Source organism: Chelonia mydas, chromosome 14 (genome assembly GCF_015237465.2).
Source record: "Chelonia mydas isolate rCheMyd1 chromosome 14, rCheMyd1.pri.v2, whole genome shotgun sequence".
Classification (NCBI taxonomy): Eukaryota; Metazoa; Chordata; order Testudines; family Cheloniidae; genus Chelonia; species Chelonia mydas.
Window position 1 is genome coordinate 16,093,007 of NC_051254.2, and position 17,804 is coordinate 16,110,810.

The 17,804-nt window shown below is 47.6% G+C and overlaps 2 protein-coding genes across 5 annotated transcripts in view; one reads left to right on the forward strand and one right to left on the reverse strand.

Annotated features, from left to right (window-relative positions):
- RNF157 (ring finger protein 157) overlaps positions 1–1,200 on the reverse strand; it is a 77,491-nt gene extending 76,291 nt beyond the window's left edge. For all 4 annotated transcript variants that reach the window (XM_007072538.4, XM_037914275.2, XM_027834756.3 and 1 more), the window contains exon 1: positions 617–1,200. In XM_007072538.4, the coding sequence (XP_007072600.2) occupies positions 617–704 (88 nt within the window). In that variant the 5' untranslated portion in view covers positions 705–1,200. The remainder of the gene's footprint in view (positions 1–616) is intronic.
- On the forward strand, positions 1,167–6,562 carry LOC119567623 (cuticlin 2). The gene is made up of 4 exons (XM_037914276.2): positions 1,167–1,457; positions 1,954–2,098; positions 4,752–4,816; positions 6,322–6,562. The coding sequence occupies exons 1-4, from the start codon at positions 1,202–1,204 to the stop codon at positions 6,339–6,341; spliced, it is 486 nt and encodes a 161-aa protein (XP_037770204.1). The 5' UTR covers positions 1,167–1,201; the 3' UTR covers positions 6,342–6,562.
- Positions 6,563–17,804: the final 11,242 nt, after the last annotated feature.

Genomic DNA, 17,804 nt, shown 5'->3' on the forward strand with positions numbered 1-17,804 from the left:
CAAGCATTCCAACCTGTGTGAACAGACATAAGACACCGCACTTACGGTTAATGTGTATTCCATCCATGCACACACAAAGATGGGTATGTAGCAATTCATTGTGGGATGCTGCGGTCCCAATTCAGTTTTTACTAGGGACTTCAAAGGGAATTTTGTCAGACCAAGGACTGAGCAAAACTCAGTTAAGTCTCTGGATTTAGCCCTATAGCTGTAGCCACATTAGATACAATTAATAAAACAAACAGAAGAGAAAGTCATTTCTTTACCAATGAGCACAGTGCCATGAATGTCACCAATATAATTCAGGCCCCATGTAAAAATATTGCAGCCTTACAGAGTATCAGCAGGCAAGCAAGGGAAAAGAGGATTTAGAGCAGTCCAGACCTTTGAGAACCTTTGCCTGGAAGCTCATTCTTCCTGAAACAAACTCCACGAAAACTGATCAACTTCAGAAACTACTGCATCGCCTCCCACCCCGCAAAAGGACCGGACCAGCCCTTTTCCCTCGCCCCACAGGGTGAAATGATTGCGACACTAGTTGAGGTTGGAGTTACCTCCTGAGCGTGCACAGGTCAGTCACACTGCTTCCCATACCTCCCCGCTCTTTAAGCCTTACCGGATTTCGGAGGATATCTGTAGACTGAATTAGAAGGGATGTCCACCTCTTCCACCCCGGCGTTCTGCCTGCTGGTCAGCGCCCCCATGGCTGCGCCTTGCAGAGGGGATCCAGGGGCTGGGAGGTGCTGCTGGGCTGGGGGGGAATGCAAGAGCTGGCAATGCAAGCGGGGGGGGGGCAGCCTCACAGTGCCCTCAGTCAACCGCCCTGGCTGTGCCCCCTGCTCCTTCAGTGCGGCGGCTGCCGCGTTGACTCGCCTGCTGCTGCTGAGCAGGGGACAGGAGCAGCTGCCCTCACTCCCATCCCTTCCTCGCCGGAGCGGAGCGGAGCGGAGCGGAGCGGAACGCACGGGCTGGGCTGGGGCTAGCGGGGGCCCCTCCTGGAGCACTGCGGCTCACCAGGGGCGGGGGGTGGTGCCTGCATCGCCAGGGCTGAGGATGCTGCTGCCGCCGCCGCCGCCGCTGCTGGAGGGCCGGGAGGCAGCCCCTGCCCGCAGCAGCATCCTCTCCCCCTGCGCCGGCAGCCGCGCCGAGCCTCTGCACGGGGGCTGGGCGCCGCCTTGACGTTAGGGCGGCTCGCCAGCCAATGGAGGCGGGGAGCAGGCAGCTGTCACCGGCCGGGCCGGGCCGGAGCCGCCTGCAGGCAGCTGCACGAGCTCACCCGGCTGCGGCAGCAGCTGGGCCAGGGTCTGGGCTCGCGGGGCAGCGCGGCAGCCAAGCCTGCGGCACGGGTGCCCCGGGGCCAGCGGCAGCCCCAGCCCGGGGAGGGAGGAGCAGCAGCCCCTGCTGCTCAGAGGCAGGCCCTGCAGCCTCGAGCTGGACCCAGGAGCCACCTGCCGGAGGTACCTTCTGTGCATGGAGAAGCGGTGGGGGGGGGCCCTTAGAAGTGGCGGGGGGGGGGGGCCCTCCCGCTCAGGAATTCCCCAGGCTGGGGCTGCGGCCCTTGCTCGCTCCCCTCCCTCTGCTGGGTGACCGGATGTCCCAAATGTATAGGGACAGTCCCGATCTTTGGGGCTTTGTCTTATATAGGCGCCTATTGCCCCCCACCCCCGTCCCGATTTTTCACACTTGCTGTCGGGTCACCCTACCCTCTGCGCAAGGGGCTGGAAGGATTCGCTCGACAAGTCTGTTAACCCGGTCTGACCTCCTGCCCCTTCAACAACTCCTCCCCCACTCCCCGGAGGGAGTCCATCAGTGGCACCAATGGGGCACCCCAGTTCCTTACAGCACCTTCCCTAGCCTGGCTGGGAGCTCACTAGACAGGGGGGCTCTTTCCACTGAGGCTAGACTGGTCTTGGAACTCCCTTTAAAAGGGCAAAATGTGTCTTTTTTTCGCAGGCAAAACCAGAAGTTGGGCCCCAGCCCAGTCAGTTGTTCCCCGCCCATGGACTGCACTGGGGATCCACCCACAGAGCTCAGTGCAGGATCAGGGTCCCAGTACCTTGCTGATTATACTTGAAAACCCAGACCCAGAGCCACAAAGGTACGTCAGCACTTAAGTCTGGGCTTTAGGGGCCTACGCCCCAGCTTTGGCCACTGAACTCCCACCAAACCCTATAGGCGGCTGCACGCGCTCAGCTCCTCAGCACCCTGCATTTCTGTCTGGGGGCCCGTGCACTGCCTCTCTCTAGGCATCCAGACACCTGTCTCCACCTAACCCCAGAGCAATTCAAAACCCAGGGGAATACAAACGCCTAAATCGCACACAGGGTCCAATCCGGTCAGCGTGCTCAGGGGCCGCCTATGGGATCGGAACCCATTCAAAATCCTGCCAGAGGAGAAGCTGCCGCCACCCACGGTATAACTTTCAGTCCAGTGGTTAAAGCATTCATCCATGGCAGAGGGGGAGAAAGGATTTGAACAGGGGTCTCCCACCTAAGCTGCCTGACTCCAGGCGGCCAGTTCCCGTTCGTGGCGCGCTAGCAGGGATAGGCATCTCCCTGCAGCCTGGATTTAGGCACCTGTTTCCAAGAGGGGGGCAAGGCTTAGAACGTACCGCTCTCATGGGCATCTCCCATGGGGCACTTAGGTGGCTCCTCGCCTAGCGTCCTGGCTTTTGTGGGTCCCATTCTAAGGCGCTTCTCTCCCCATTCATTGTATAAGGAGCCTGGACACCTAACTCAGCTTTGGGGACCGTGCCTAAAAGTTAGGCATCATGACGCTTAGTGTTTTAATGCCAAAGTCCCTTCATAGATCCCTCCCAGAGGCACCGTCTGTTCTGTACAGACGTCGTAAACCAGTGGCTCTTTTTTTAAGTGTAGATGTTTTACCTCATTTCCCCACCTACCTCCTTGTTTGCGTTGTACTGTGAAGTGGTTGTCAGGCTCCACCCCAGAAGTGGCTGCATTTCATTGGTACTCTCCATATAGCAACTGAGAGGAAAGATATTATATAAATGTGAGATTATTATTATTTATCCTCAGACACCCTCTTAATGCTTCCTGGAGTTCCCATACATACAAATACACTTTTCTCCAAACTACTTGAGTATCTGCTCCAGAACAAGGTTCCATGGGAATATGATGCCATTTTTAAAATATCATTGTTCTGACCTATTTTCATATATAAATGTTGGAGAACAGAAACTTCTTTAAAAATGCTAGAAATTAATCAATCCTGCAATGCAAGTTAATGGAGGATCACATGAATTTACTTTAAGTTGATATCACAATTGCTACAAATACTAAATCAGAGAGGCATGTATGAAATCAGATAAATGACCACTTTGCCCTAAGATGTGTATTCAGTAATGAATGAAACTTCTAATGGCTTTTCTCTGCTCCATAGGTTCCACATTTTTTCATTTAGAACTTCCTGTTTCTCTGAAGGATCAGGAAATTAGTGCAAACACCCAAAGCTCTAAACATATTAAATGCTGGATGTGTTTCATGTCAAACAATTGCTTTTGATTCTCTTGTAAAGAATACACGCAGCATTGCCAACCGGAAAATCATGACTCAGGCCCTCAAAAATAATGAGATTTTACAAAGACAATAACTTTGGGTTCCTTTTACTTGCCTTCTGGTTTTTGAACCTTTGGGGTACACTCAGGTCTCATTTTCAAGCTTTTTTTCTGAAGCTCTGGAGGTTAGAAACATACCTTTTTCTTTTCTTTTTTTTTTTTTAATGGAAGCTGAGAGTCTCACATATTCACATGACTCCAGGAGCCGGAGCTTTAAGAAAAGCACCCCCAAAAAATGAGACTAGCAATCACATCCAAGAGCTGACAACACTGATTCAATGCCTGGCACTGCAGTTCATGCAGATCAGACACTGCCACAAGAATTTTGCTCCCATGCAGATTGCAGGACTGGCCTTTTGAGCACTCTGAATGCATCCGATGAAGTGAGCTGTAGCTCACGAAAGCTTATGCTCAAATAAATTTGTTAGTCTCTAAGGTGCCACAAGTACTCCTGTTCTTTTTGCGAATACAGACTAACACGGCTGCTACTCTGAAACCTATATTATTTTAGTTCACTTTATTTATCCCTGCAGCTTGCATGTTCGTTTTACAAGCAACAATTTCTCCATTCCACCCACCCCTTTTCCCCCATGTTGACACACTTTCTTACATCTGTTTGCCAAACAGAGCCTTAGGCCCTAATCCTGCAGAAGGTCTGGAGGAGCAGACCCCCTGCACTTGCATGGAGTCCCAGTTATGTCAGTGGGGAAATCTGCCCACCCAGACCTTACAGCAGGACTGAAGGCTTGTATTTCACTTTCCAGCAACCCTATGCCTCCTTCTTTTCATATCTGTTGAGCTCCAATATTATTATTTCATGGGCTAGCTATCCTCTCTTTTGATCCCCTTATAAAAACGATAAGAGATGGAGGATGGTATGAAGGTTGCTGAGGATACATTCAGTTACATGGTGTTCAGTGTTTTTGGTGGCTGAACACTATAATTGGTCTTTGTATCACATTTATTCTCTTGACATGCCAAGTAATTGCATTTATATAGAAAATGGTTGGCAAGTATTTCTGACACAAATACCCATATCTGCACACAAAAAAGCTCATCCTTAAATATTAGTGCAAATAGAAGACTGTCCTGTGAAAGTCTGCAGAAAAGGAGACAGCATGGATGGATCAAATCACAAGTCAGATTTCACATGCATGTTTGAATTCTTTTGCAGCCATTCATCCAGCTCTAGTCCTGATGCTGAGCCCTCACCAAGCAGCTATAACCTGGCAGCCAAGGGTAGGTTTGAGCAAATTACAGGTTAAAGGCAAATGTTAAACTTAAGACACATTTTGCATCTGTTTTTTCCAGAATAAAACTTCACAGATTTTAGGGAATAAAAGCAAAACTAAGATTGACAGACAATGTAACATTGGCAATTGACATCATCACCAAAAGAAATGGAAGCGTACGAATTGATAACTTACGGTTTTCTTTTCTGTGTACCACACCTTTAAGGTTGCTAGTAGTCTGCTGTCTGCTAAGGCCCCTGACATTTTGTGAGGCTAAACTGACAGTGTGTTATGGAGCCAGAGATGCACAACAAACTCCACTGTCTAACCAGGACTTTGCTTTTATTCCTCAGTCTTTGTAAACATCATTTAGTCTAGAAATACAGTCTGTGGCTGGGGATGGAAAACATAGCAGAAGTTATATACTCTATATAGGGCCCAATTCTGCAAACCACTAGTGAACTCAATGGGAGTTCGACACATTTTGTTCTGCTTAGGCAGATCCCTGTCTTTCAAGCCCCACTGAAGTCAATGAAGTCCAGCTGTGCAGAGCAAGGTGCAGGAGCAAGGCTAAGAGAGGCTTGTGGGATCAGGCCCATGCAGCTAGAGATGGTCTGATCCAAAACTCCGTATCCAAACCTACCTGAATTTGGGGAAGAGGGTCAGAATTCAAACCTGGATCCAAATTTCACAGCTGGGGTGAACTAAGCATGCTGGATCTGCACAGCTTTCAGCTTTGGGTCTGAATTTCAGTGCGCAGGATCCATCTCCATATTCACTTGTGCATAGAGAAAACCCCAGGGAAGTATAAACATGGGCACGGGAGAAACATGGGGGAGAAAGAGCCAGCACATTTCATTAGAATGAATCCCATTAAACAGACTGCAGGATTTTACAGCAGACAATAATTCAAAGTTACACCCACAAAGAGCCATAAAACACCAGTCATTATGCCCAGTGTTGAAGTTTTACGGTGTCGTACTGCAGTGTAGTATTTTATGGTGCAGTGCCGTAGCGGAGGAATGTTGTTCAAGAATATTGCTACGGGAGGATCTGAGTCTAAGTCTTTTTTTTTTTTCCTTTCGAAGCATTGCTTGCAGAATTTAAATACTGTATCTCGTCAGGCAAAACACTGACAGCCAAAACAAAGTCAAGGCAGATATAGCTGGGCCAACATACAAGGCTCAATGTCTCCAGCTTGGGGAGGCGGGGGGAATGGAAGAGAGACAGGCAGTGTTTAGACTGACTCTGCATCTGTTGTGCAAGACCCGAGGGCTGAAGCACTAAGCCTATTCATCTAGTAGCTTAGGAAGCCAGAGTATTCATTAAAGGGGGCGATTGCCAAGAACTGTAATCCTGCTAGCATATCTGTACTCTCTACTGCATCCTTCTTGCCTGGAGTTCCTGCTTTAAAATCTGATCTGACCCTCACTCAGCTGCACTCACTGCAGGGAAGCAGCAATAAGTGCAAAGTATTAGTTGCTGACATCACCCAGCTTAATAATCATACAGCTGCCGCTCCGGCCTCATGAAGCGGACACACAGGAGGGCAAAACAGCACAGCATCTGGCCTGCCAGGAGTCACAGATGAAGGCTGTAGGGAAACGCTGGCCTGGATCGTGGCATCAGTATCAAGTAAAACCCCTCACTGGAGTGAGCAGCGAATTCTATTAATGGCATGACAGGACCCTCAGCTGCACAATAAAATACTCTTTTGAATGACTGTTTGGCTGATATCGTTTAGCGATCTCTAAGGAAGGAGTTTCAAGGGGCAATGCAGAATGTTCTGCTAGGACCCACCCAGTCCTGCACTCCTCACCCACACAAAATTCCCCCATTGCATCAATGACTAGCCAGCAGAGAATCAGGCCCTTAAATGTAAACAATACTAAAATTAAATGTAAGGGGATTCTGATGCTTGAGAGAAGTGCTGGACAATGAAGCGATTCTTCCGCATGGATTAATACTTAGTTATTTTCATGCAAAAATCACAAAGCACGTAACACAGGCAGGTAAATATCATTACCGTCATTTTACTGATGGGGAAACCCAGGCACAGAGAGACAAAGTCACTTGCCTAAGCTGGGGAAAAGTTCAGATCTCCCAAGTCTAGTAGACCCTGCTGCCTCCACTGAGGTCAATAGGCCTACTCCAGGGAGTAAGATGATGAGAATTTGGCCTTGTGCCCGTACATCTAATGCACTGTCAGTTCCCTCTCTAACGCTTCAGTGGTGACTGGCATACGCTACCTTCGCGGACAGTTTATCCCAGAGCACCCTTCCCTTCATTGTCTCTGACCCAAGCTCTCTCCTGTAGGAGATGAAGCTTTCCAGATGGCCTTTTGGCTAAGATCTTGCAAGCTATCAGTGGCACATTTGACATGTCCTCTGTCAGGAGCCTGTGTGCTGCTCTCACAAGGGGGATGGGCTTAGCTATCCAGGTCAGTAGCTCTTTTTCATCCCTATCTACTGTCTGTTCCATGACCTTCCTTTTTATCTTGCGCTGATTGAAATTGCCATTGGGTTTCTTTGACTCTGTCCTTTCCTGGGCCGCCTCCTACCACCTTGACTGCTCTTTCAGCAAGTCCTCTTGCTCCTCTGCCCATCCCCTTCTGTGCTGATGTTTCCCCACAGATCTGTCCTTAGATCTCTCCTTCTCCACCTCTCTCCTCATGACCTCCCATGGTCTCTCTCATCACCTCTGTGTCCGTGACTGTTGGATCTCTCTCCCCACCCCAGCTCTTCCAGTCTCTTCAACGTACCTACTTGTGAATGTCACACCACAGCCTTAAACGAGCCCTGGATTAAGTGGATTGTCTCATTTTTCCTCTTCTACACTTTCCCCTTTCACCAGGGACAACTCCAGTCCCTTTCTCATGACTCAGACTCAGGCTTATCTTTGACTCCTCCCTTTCTTTCTTTCTCTGGATCCAGGATCTTGCCAAATTCTGCCTGATAACACTTCTAAAACCTGCCCCATCCTCTCCAGTCCCTCTGTGAGAACCGTGGTTCTCTTTAACCTGCACCAACAGAACCGCCCTCTTTCTAAACATTCCCCCCATGCCCGGCTTCCCACCTCTCCCCCTTCAATCAACTGAATATTGAGCAGCTCACTTCATCTGCTTCCCGGACCGCCTACCTAAGTCCCTTCACCGGCTCCCTCTCTCTTCTCACAGAATGGAAGCCATTCACGCTCATTTCTAAGGCTTTGCACATACATCTTACCTCCCACTGGAAGAAGGGAAACCGAGACTCTCACTCCAGATTCAGGCATTGGATGGAGCCACATATCACACAACTACCGCCCGGGCCTAACGAGTGAAGACACAGGGGGGAGGGGAGGTTTGAGGAACAGTAAGAGGCCACTCTAGTCTCCTCTAGGCTTTTCACCAAGCAGCCAACAGTCAAATAAACATAGAGGCCTTGTGCTAAACAGCGAACAGCCAGAGATCCCTGAATGGTCCCTTCCTTACCCACCGTAGCAACCTGCATGGACCGTGGGGCACCAATTGCAGGCGGCACAGCAACTCTGTCTCCCTTCACGTGGCTAGAACATTCACTGTAGTTGTTACAGCACGGCTGTAAATAGTTTTCGTAATAAAGAGCCAGTTTAGTTTGATAAGCATGGAGCCCTTTCATGTTCTTACCCAGCCCGTGATATATGGAACACCCACTATGCATACAAAGAGTTTATAGACTGGGATTAGTCTACCCGCATCCTTCCCACTGAGTGGAGTTCCAGTTTTCTCTGCCTGAAACTGCCCATAGTTACACTTGCCTCCACCTTTTAATTACCAGCCCTTCCACTGCTTATTGATTACCACTGGAAGGTCCTCTGTCCACCACGGTGGCAGGTGTTGCGTGGTTGTCTTAATAAATGTCCTGGATTCAGGACAATTTGTTAATCAATCCCTTCCTGCTCAGGCCAAGGTTAGAGTCCATGCACTCCATCAAAATTGCCCATGGAAACTTTATTCACTTTTCACCTCGGTAATATTGCTCATGCCACTGAAGATTTGAGATTTTAAGGGATCAATAATCGGATCAATAATCTGACTGAGAAGCTCAGATTCTTTTGGACAGTGGAGCTACAAAACACTTAATGTCTGATGATTTTGCTGGCCTCTCTCGTCTAACAACGGAGAGGGTGAATGCAAGTAAACAAGCAAAATTGATTAATGAGCCTATTGTGGCATGCAAAAGCAGCCCCCATACAGACTAAGCAGTGTAGTGGAGCTGGGGAATCTTTTTCTAGTGAACCCTAGGATGTATGGAGTCTGATGTTGAATCCAGTGAAACCACTGGGTCTTCTACCACTGCTTTAACGGGAGAAAGACTGGGCCCATGCTGGAGCGCTTCGTCAGTCCTGGCTAACACAATGTCAAGGCAAAACAGGCTAGCTGTATAACGCTGTCCAGGTGCGCACCCGAGACTAGTTACACCAACAACTTGTGCCCTCATCCAACAACCCAGACATCGTTTTGCCTATGCAAGGAAAAAAACCTAGGAACAGCTCCCCAGTCCTATTGCAGGGTCTGCTGCATGTCCCAGGGAACTCAATGTGGGCTCAAAACAGAGGTGAAAGTGGGCCGATACAGGCTGATACGGCGTATTGGTAAGAAGCTGGGACCGGCCTGTACGCAGCCATCGCTGCCCCTTTTGCCGCCCCCGGCGGCGGCCCTGCCGGTAGGGACCCTTCTTACAGCGCTGCTGCCCCAAAGGACCCTCCTTAAAGCATTGCCGCGGCAGTGCTTTAACATCGTTGCCCCTTTTGCCCCCCTCAGGCTGCCGACGGCAGCTGCCCCGGGGCCGGCGATTTAAAATGGCCCAGGGCTCCCGGCCACCGCTGCTACCACGACAGCGGCCAGAGCTCCGGGCCCTTTTAAATCGCCACCGGAGCCCCCAGGCGGTGCAGGACAGGCAATGCAGATGGGCTGGCTGGGGGAGGCGGACCCTGAGCCCCGCCCTTTCCACCTGAGGCCCCGCCCCTTCTGAGGGCCCAGAGCCGGGCCCCCGTACCAGTAAGTGTTTCGTATTACTTTCACCCCTGGCTCAAAACATCAGTTCGGTGAGATTCTGTTTGAACACAGATGTGTTTTGCAGACCGATAGACATTGCTGCTGAACTGGAACCAGCATCAAAACTCACCCTATTGGTCAGTTTAGCCTAGCAGGTAGCATACTGGTTTAGGAGTCAAGAGGGCGAGTCATAATTCAACTAGTGCACTGTGACCTTGGGCAAATCACATCTGCTCTGTTTCTTCTCCTCTCCTTCTTCTCCTCCTATAAGCTCTTTAGGGCAGGGGTTGTCTCTTACTCCATGTTTGTACAGCGCCTGGCACAATGAGATCCCAATCTCAGCTGAGGCCTCTAGGCGCTACCAAAACACTATTAACAAAAAAATGTTGCTGAATAAGATGAGTTACAAAGCCAGTTAAGTGGCCTCATTAGAAAAAGGTCACCCTTTTGCTACACTAGTCTTGTCTGCTATTAATGAAGAGATTGGGCCATTCTGAACGTGTGTGAACTACAGAGCTGTTAAAGACAAGTATCCCCTGCCCCAATAACTGATAGGTGAATTGTTTGGCTGCATGGGGCTAAAATATTTTCAAAAGCTGTTGCCTGCTGCACTCGCAGTCAAAAGCGGGAATGGGTTGAAAACAGCTTTTCGATCCAAATCTGGATGAAATCCGTGGGTTTCAAACTTTTTTTCTGGCGACCCAGTTGAAGAAAATTGTTGATGCCCGTGACACAGCGGAGTTGCTCCCAGCTAATGGGAGTGCAGAGCCGGTTTGAAAACCACTGGGTTATATGAATGTGTTTCATTTTGGACAGACTACTACACTGGCTGCTTTTATTAATGTAGGGAATGGGGTATTTCAAGAGGCCCTCAGATATTTATTGTCTACCTAGATGACCTGTTGGTTTGCAAGTAAAACACAGGCAGATCATAAACAACATTTTAAAAACAGCATTTAAAGTCAGTTTACAGGTAAGAAATTGGCAGCTTATAAACAACAGTTAAAGGCAGCCTTGTATATCCTTCTACAAACCAGTCGGTACAGCAAATTGGATTTTCAGCAAGCAGGAAATCCAGTACTGTTCCTAAGGTTTATTGTGTCCAGTAGCGGTGTATCTATCTAGGAGCCAATGGAAAGTCACATCCGCCTTGAACTGGCCACATTTAACTTGTGTTGTAGGTGTCAGAACTTTTCTTCCACTTCCAAGTTACTACAGGAAATATGTTGCAAGATTTTGCCTAAATTGCCTTTGTCTTACTCAAAGTGTTTAAAAGCAGCGATGCACCCGAACCAGAACCCCAGATGCAATCTGTTATGTTCACGGCATACACACAGAGAAGGTAGATGAAAACAAAATACTCTTGCTGGAAGGTCGCAATGTAACACTGCATAATTTCTTAGAATTCAGAACAATAACACACGAGAACCAAAATCAAAGAGACAGACAAAGCAAGCTGCTCCCTAAAACAGGGAGGCACAACTCACCCCACCTTCCTCTAGGCTGGCTATCTGCAGTGCAGACTGACTGCTGCATCTTCTAGGTCACAGGCTTCCCTACAGAGCCATCTAGCCTGCAAACAGGACCAGGAACTCTTCCCTCCTCCCTCCCCTCACTCTTAAAGTGATAGCTTGCATTTCCAACGCAGTCCTCAGTACACCACACAATCCTCTTCAAACTTTGAGAAAATTCAGATTCAGACTGCATGGATTAATCCGATCTCCATAAAGGACCTGAACTGGAATCTCCAAGGTCTGAACACCACTGAACTTGAGGAAAGTTCTGGTCCAGATCTGGAACTTCATGTCTTGGGTCCACCTCTAGTGAAAGATAAATGCACATTTTTGACGGTGAGTAAAAAGCAAATGCTTGCTGTAGACCAAAATAAGCCTTTCTTTGTCTTATATAGTTATGACAGATGATTCTGCTAAGGCAGAGAGAGCTGGCTTGAGTCAAGTCCAACCATTGGTTTCAGAGTTTGGACAGTTTACACTGGCTGAACAAATTTATGCTACTTCTGAAAAGGAATGATTGACTATCGTAATGTATGTAAAGAAGCCAAAATGCCTTTAAGAAAGGCATTCTATAGTTTGAATGGATCACACCTCCTTACATTATTTAGAAACTCAAATAGATCTGTCCCAGAGACGGGCCAGCTGGATGGAAGTGCTGCAGATATGTATGGCTTTGAGAGAGAGTTTTTTCCCCAGGAAGGCTGAGACAGCAACCAAAACCTTAGCTAGGCAGATAGAAATCAATATACTTATTGATACAACCTCACCAGAAATGCCTCCCATTGCCTTGAGATACTTATTTTAAACATCCTTGTTTTAATAAAATTTTTGGACAATATACAAGCTAGTGTTAACAATATGAAGACAAGAGAACTAGTTCTTCTCCCACTTACACCAGTTTGGCACCAGTATAAAGTCATTGACTGCAGTACAGTTACTCCTGATTTACACTGGTGTGAGTGAGTGGAGAATCTGGCCAATGATAATTACTAGGAGAAAAGGATAGCTTATTCTATATATATCCCAGCATGGCAGAGTCATATGCCTCAAACCTTCTAGATCACCACAATGCTTTTGGCACAACATTTTGGTTTACTTGGGGGAATTGATATAACCAGTAATAACTTCTTGTCTTTGTTTTACTAGCCCAATAAGGTATGTGGAAGGAAGGTTGTGAAATGTGTCTGTGACATACTGAGATGTAGGCCGTGCTATCAGAGCAGGAGCAGAGTGCAGAAGCGAAGGCATGGTTGGGCGGCAAGCCAATGATCGGAGTCAGGAGTTCAGAGGGAGACAAGGCCTAGGGCTGGAGCAGGCTGGACAGGGAGCAGGTCTGGCACAGCTGCAGGCATGGAACACATTGAGCAGCCACTGGGCTGCTGTTGCTACAGGGCTTAACCGATGGCTCTTCTGACCAATAAGGGAGCCACTTAAGCTCTGTCTACACTTAAGCTGCTACAGGGGCACAGCTGCAGCTGCTTCAGTGTAGACACTCACTACAGCAACGGGAGGGTTCTCCCATCACTGTAATTAATCCACCTCCCAGAGAGGCAGTCGCTAGGTTGATGGCAGAATTCTTCCCTGGACTGAGCGCTGTCTTTGCTGGAGATCAGTTCAGCATGACGTGATGCTCAGGGGTGTGGATTTTTCACACCCCTGCACGACGTAGCTGGAACGATCTCACTTTTTAGTGTAGACCTGGCCATACTGAGGGTTTGTTGCACCCCACTGAGCTCATGGGATTGCTAAGCAACCGAGCCCAGAGGCAGCTGGGTTCCTGATGTCAGTGTAATAAACTTACTTCTTAATTGCCCATTGGGCTATTGCAAGTGATTCTTTTACCTCCATGGAAACAGATGACAATGGAGTTTGTTACAGACTAGTCCAGGACTAAACATTGTTATGACCCCACTTGGTTGTGGGCTACCATACCAAGGCCCTAATCCCGCAAGCAGCTCCACATAGGCATGCAAACACTTCCGTGGGATTTTTGCATAGGAGCAGGGGACTATCCATGACAATCACCTTGCAGCATGGGGGAGCCTAGACATCAAGGGCCAGATTCTAATCTCAGTCACACTGGGGGAAATCTAGAACCCTCTGACTGCAGTGTGGTTATTCTGGATTCCCATTGGTGTGACTGAGGTCAGAATCTGGCCCGATAATTCTCAGCACCCTTCATTGCCTTGCTTTCTAACTGTCATCAGGGGAAAGCAGGCTGCAATCCACAATTTGCCAGAAGGTTCTGGAAAACAAAGTGTGGTTTTTGGTAGAGGAATAAAATCTAGTTTTGTCTACAGCTTGTCGCCCTCGGGGGGAGGGACTGACTGATCACAGAGGGGAATGCTGGTCCTCTTGCTAAGGCACCAGAGAGTAACTCAGGAGGTCTAGGTTCAATTCCTGGCTCTGCTACAAACTTCCTGTGTGACTTTGAGCAAATCATGTAGTCTCTCTGTGCTTCAGACCCCCATCTCTAAAATGGGATTATACTTCCTTTCTCCCACACTTAGTATGTCTTCCATATTTAGGGTGTGAGCTCTTCAGGATGGGGATTATATCTTATTATGTGTACATACAGCACCTGGCATAATAAAGCTCTGATCTCTAGGTGCTACTGTAATACAAATAGTAAGCTGCTAATCAAACGTTTATTACCATGTCACATGGCTTTGTTAATCAAAGGCAGCCTGAATGGATGAATGGCTGCTGAATCCATGTACAATCTCTTCGTACAGTCAACTAGTTATGCCCCATCTCATTTAGCTACCTGGACACTGAAGCAACCATTGTTTGACCATTACCTCTCCCCACCCTGCCTTTTTTTGGTGAGTTTGAACACATTAGACAAGTCTCTGATTGGTTCATTATTTTGAATTATTCCGCACGTCTTCAACAAATAATTCTTCACTAACAATTCAGTGTGAACACCCATAAATTGTGCTGTGTTACATCAGCCACATGGTCTGGTTTCTTTTCCCGGATTGGATGACTAATGTAACCAATCCATTGCATTACAATCACCCCCCTTCAGAGAAAAAAGAAAAGGAGTACTTGTGGCATCTTAGAGACTAACAAATTTATTTGAGCATAAGCTTTTGTGAGCTACAGCTCACTTCATCGGATGCATTCAGTGGAAAATACGGGCCAGCTCAAAGTCCTACACCTCACCAATGCCTGTTATCTCAGTGGGACCTGAGTGGTATATAGGCTTGGTGCTGGCCTTTGCTGATTTGGAATGTGAGCTTTTTCTCTTCACCTTCAACATGAATGGGAGTTATGTGCTGGACAGGAGGATAGAGCCTCAGGGACTGAAAGTGTGAGGGATGTTTCTGATCTGAATAGGAGGAGGCATTATATTTTGGAGGGGAAGCGCGGGAGGGGATGAATCACTGTACAAGAGAATAATCATGCCTATTTGTTCACAAGAATCTGACCTTTACAATGTAGAAGAAATGGTCACATTTTGAACCACAGCAAACGTTAGCAAAGCAGGAAACTCCAGATCGTATAGAAACAATTTTTTGAATGTCAGTCGAGTTCCTTTGGTTTGGGTTTTCGTACTTCTGGGGTTACCGAATTACAGAAAGCAAAAGTAGGGCAAAGCCAGTTCTGGATAATTTGGATCAAAATGTTGCTCCAAAGAATACCGTCTCCCACAGCCTGAACAAGAGCTGATATTCCAATTGAATTTACCCACTAGATGACATCATGGTAAAATCCATACATAGCTGTCTGTGTATTTATATTGTCCTCCTCATGATTATTACAATTGCCATCAACCATAGTATCTCAGTCTCTGTAGGCTCTTTTCATCTTAAATCAATTGTTTTCACTGTGTCTGTTTGCACAGTCCAGGCAGTTCTTTGGACAACACTTGTTTCTCTGTTTAGTTATGTGCTTCAAAGCAGTTTAAAAAAATAGCAGCAGGCAGGCTACTCTGTGATGAGCAACCCTACAAAAACCAATCAGTGTGTGTGAGGTGAAGGCAAGAATGACTGGATCACGAAAGAGATTTCTGTCTCAAATTTCTCACTGGTTAGTACACTGAGTCAAATGTATTATAACATTGACGGGGGTGGGGGGAAGCAAAACACATAAGCCCAGATGGTGTCTTTTAAATTCCCCTGTCCTCTCTGCATATTTCCCTTGCCTGTCCTTGCTGATGGGGAAGGTATTTGTAAATTTCAGCTTTCTGCTCAATGGCTTCACCATTCCTGAGACGTGATTTCGTGATAGGGAACTATAATATCACAAATTGGATTGTGACATCCCTGAAAGTATTGGGCCTGGAAGCAGGCAGATTTGACACTTGTATTAATAACAGCAAGCAGGTACCTGGCTATTTTCAGAAACACAAAGGCCCAGATCCTCAAAGGCATTTACGTGCTCAACAACCATTGAACTCAATGGCACTCAGGCACCTAAGAACCTTTCAGAATCTGGGCCAAAGTTCTTGGCAAAATCAGCCAGGGGGAGGATGGAAATTCAGGGAAAGGAATTTTGTAGGTAAACAGCAATTTATTAAAATGTTAGTGTTTTAAATGTCAACTCCAGCTAGAGTTACCTGTTAGACTAATGGTGTATTTGACATTCAGTTTCTCCTTATACTTAACTTTCCTATGTTAGCGCCACAGGTGTGCTTGATGCTCCGCAGAGAAGCTGGGAGGAATGGTCCCTGCCTTCACAAATTTATGGCTCCAATCCTGCAATGAGAATCTCTTGGGCAGTCCCCTGCTTCTGAATGGAGCATCATTAACTTCAGTGGGCCTGCATACACATCCAGGGGTCTGCCCTTGCAGAGTAGCTGGCAGGCTCAGAGCCCATGTTTTGCTGCCACTGAAGTCAGTAGGACTCCCACTGGTACTGGATCAGACTGTAAGGCCCACACACTTACTACCAAGTGTAGTGCTTACTACTGTGACTGATTTAATTGCTTACAGCAGTAACACAGACTCTGGGTCAGATTCTCAGCAGATGTAATTGATTTACACCAATTTATACCACCTGAAAAGCTGGACCAGCATCTGCAAAGTTAGGCTTTAAGATCAAATGACAAACCCGGGACCCTTGAATGGGGAAGGGTGAGAGTACATAAAATAAGATTAGGTGGGTGCTAAGGTGGGACATGGTGCATTGTGGTGGTTACATTTTTTAGCTGTTCCCTCTAGGGGGTGTGTGTTTGAAGGAATGTAATAAAAGGTGGGGTTAAAGGCAGGACCTGAAGGGGAGGACAATAATATGGCAGGGAGGATGTCGCCAGTGTAGAGTGAAAGTACGGAAGTGCTTGCCTGAAAGGAAACAGAGGGGCTCTTGAGGAAAATAGAATTGGTGGAGTGCAGGGGCCTAAAAGTATGAGAAGAGGGAAGCTGGTGATGTGTCTGTTTCTTCTTCAAAAGTCGATCACCTCACTAACACCTAATGCTGCATAGGAGGAAGCAAAGCCTATCACAGAATCTGGGTAATTGGGCTACATGCTGGGGATTTCTGCTGGAGTAGGAGGAATTCTCACCCCTGGGTCCATGGAGCTGGCCACAGATTCAGTTGCCAATATGGGAAGCATGATGGAGCTGCACAGTCATGGAACTACTAGCTCTGCCCTGAGACCTCCCTTGTCTTACCCTTTCCCCAAATCCCACCTTTCAGGTGGTGCACAATGAGCCACACATGCTCCTAGCAACCTGGATCCCACTCCTGCCCCAGCAGAAATGCCGGGATGGATCCACTCCTGCAGGATGCTCTATGCAGCTGGAAGCAGTGTTTGCCCCTGTGAGCAGCTCTCATACACTGTTTAAAGTGCCTGACACTGTCTGCTCTTGGAAAAACACCAATTAGAGCTCTAAATTCAGATCTTGGCAAGTACAAAGCCTCTGCAGGTCACCTTCACCTGACTGTGGCAAGCAGGACCAACCCTAGGCATTCTGCTACCCAGGGCAGAAAATGTTTCTGTCGCTTCCTGAGCAGCTGAGCAAAAAAAAAAAAGTGTGTGTGAGCAGAACACCCGAGTGCACCCTCAGGTGTTGCTGTGCAGGGTGATTACCCTGATCGCTTGCCCCTAAGGATGGTCCCGCTGGGAAACTCATTCAGGAAAAATGAATGGCTCCTCACACAAATTCAGCAAGAGAGCCAGTAGAGGCTAGTGGACTGAGCAAGGGGCTGGAAGTCAGGAATTCCTAAGCCCTAATATTAGCGCTCCAAATACATTGTGTGTGATCTCACATTACTTGACCTCTCTCTACCTCAGTTCCACATCTGTAAAACAAGAATGACACTTGCCTGTCCCACGTGGACTGTGTGCATCTTCATTCATTTATGCCTCATTAAGACCCTCTGTCAGAATTTGGTTTGTCATCACTTCTGTAAAAGCGGCAAAGAGTCCGGTGGCACCTTATAGACTAACAGACATTTCTATGGCACTCAACAGTTTATTGTCTGTGTGCTTCAAAAACTTGAAGTCTGTGAGAAAC

Coding starts and splice junctions, on each gene's coding strand:
- LOC119567623 (XM_037914276.2), top strand. CDS start 1,202: ATGGAGGCGGGGAGCAGGCAGCTGTCACCGGCCGGGCCGGGCCGGAGC. Junction 1,458..1,953: donor CCAGGAGCCACCTGCCGGAG/GTACCTTCTGTG, acceptor TTTTTTTCGCAG/GCAAAACCAGAAGTTGGGCC. Junction 4,817..6,321: donor CTATAACCTGGCAGCCAAGG/GTAGGTTTGAGC, acceptor ATAATCATACAG/CTGCCGCTCCGGCCTCATGA.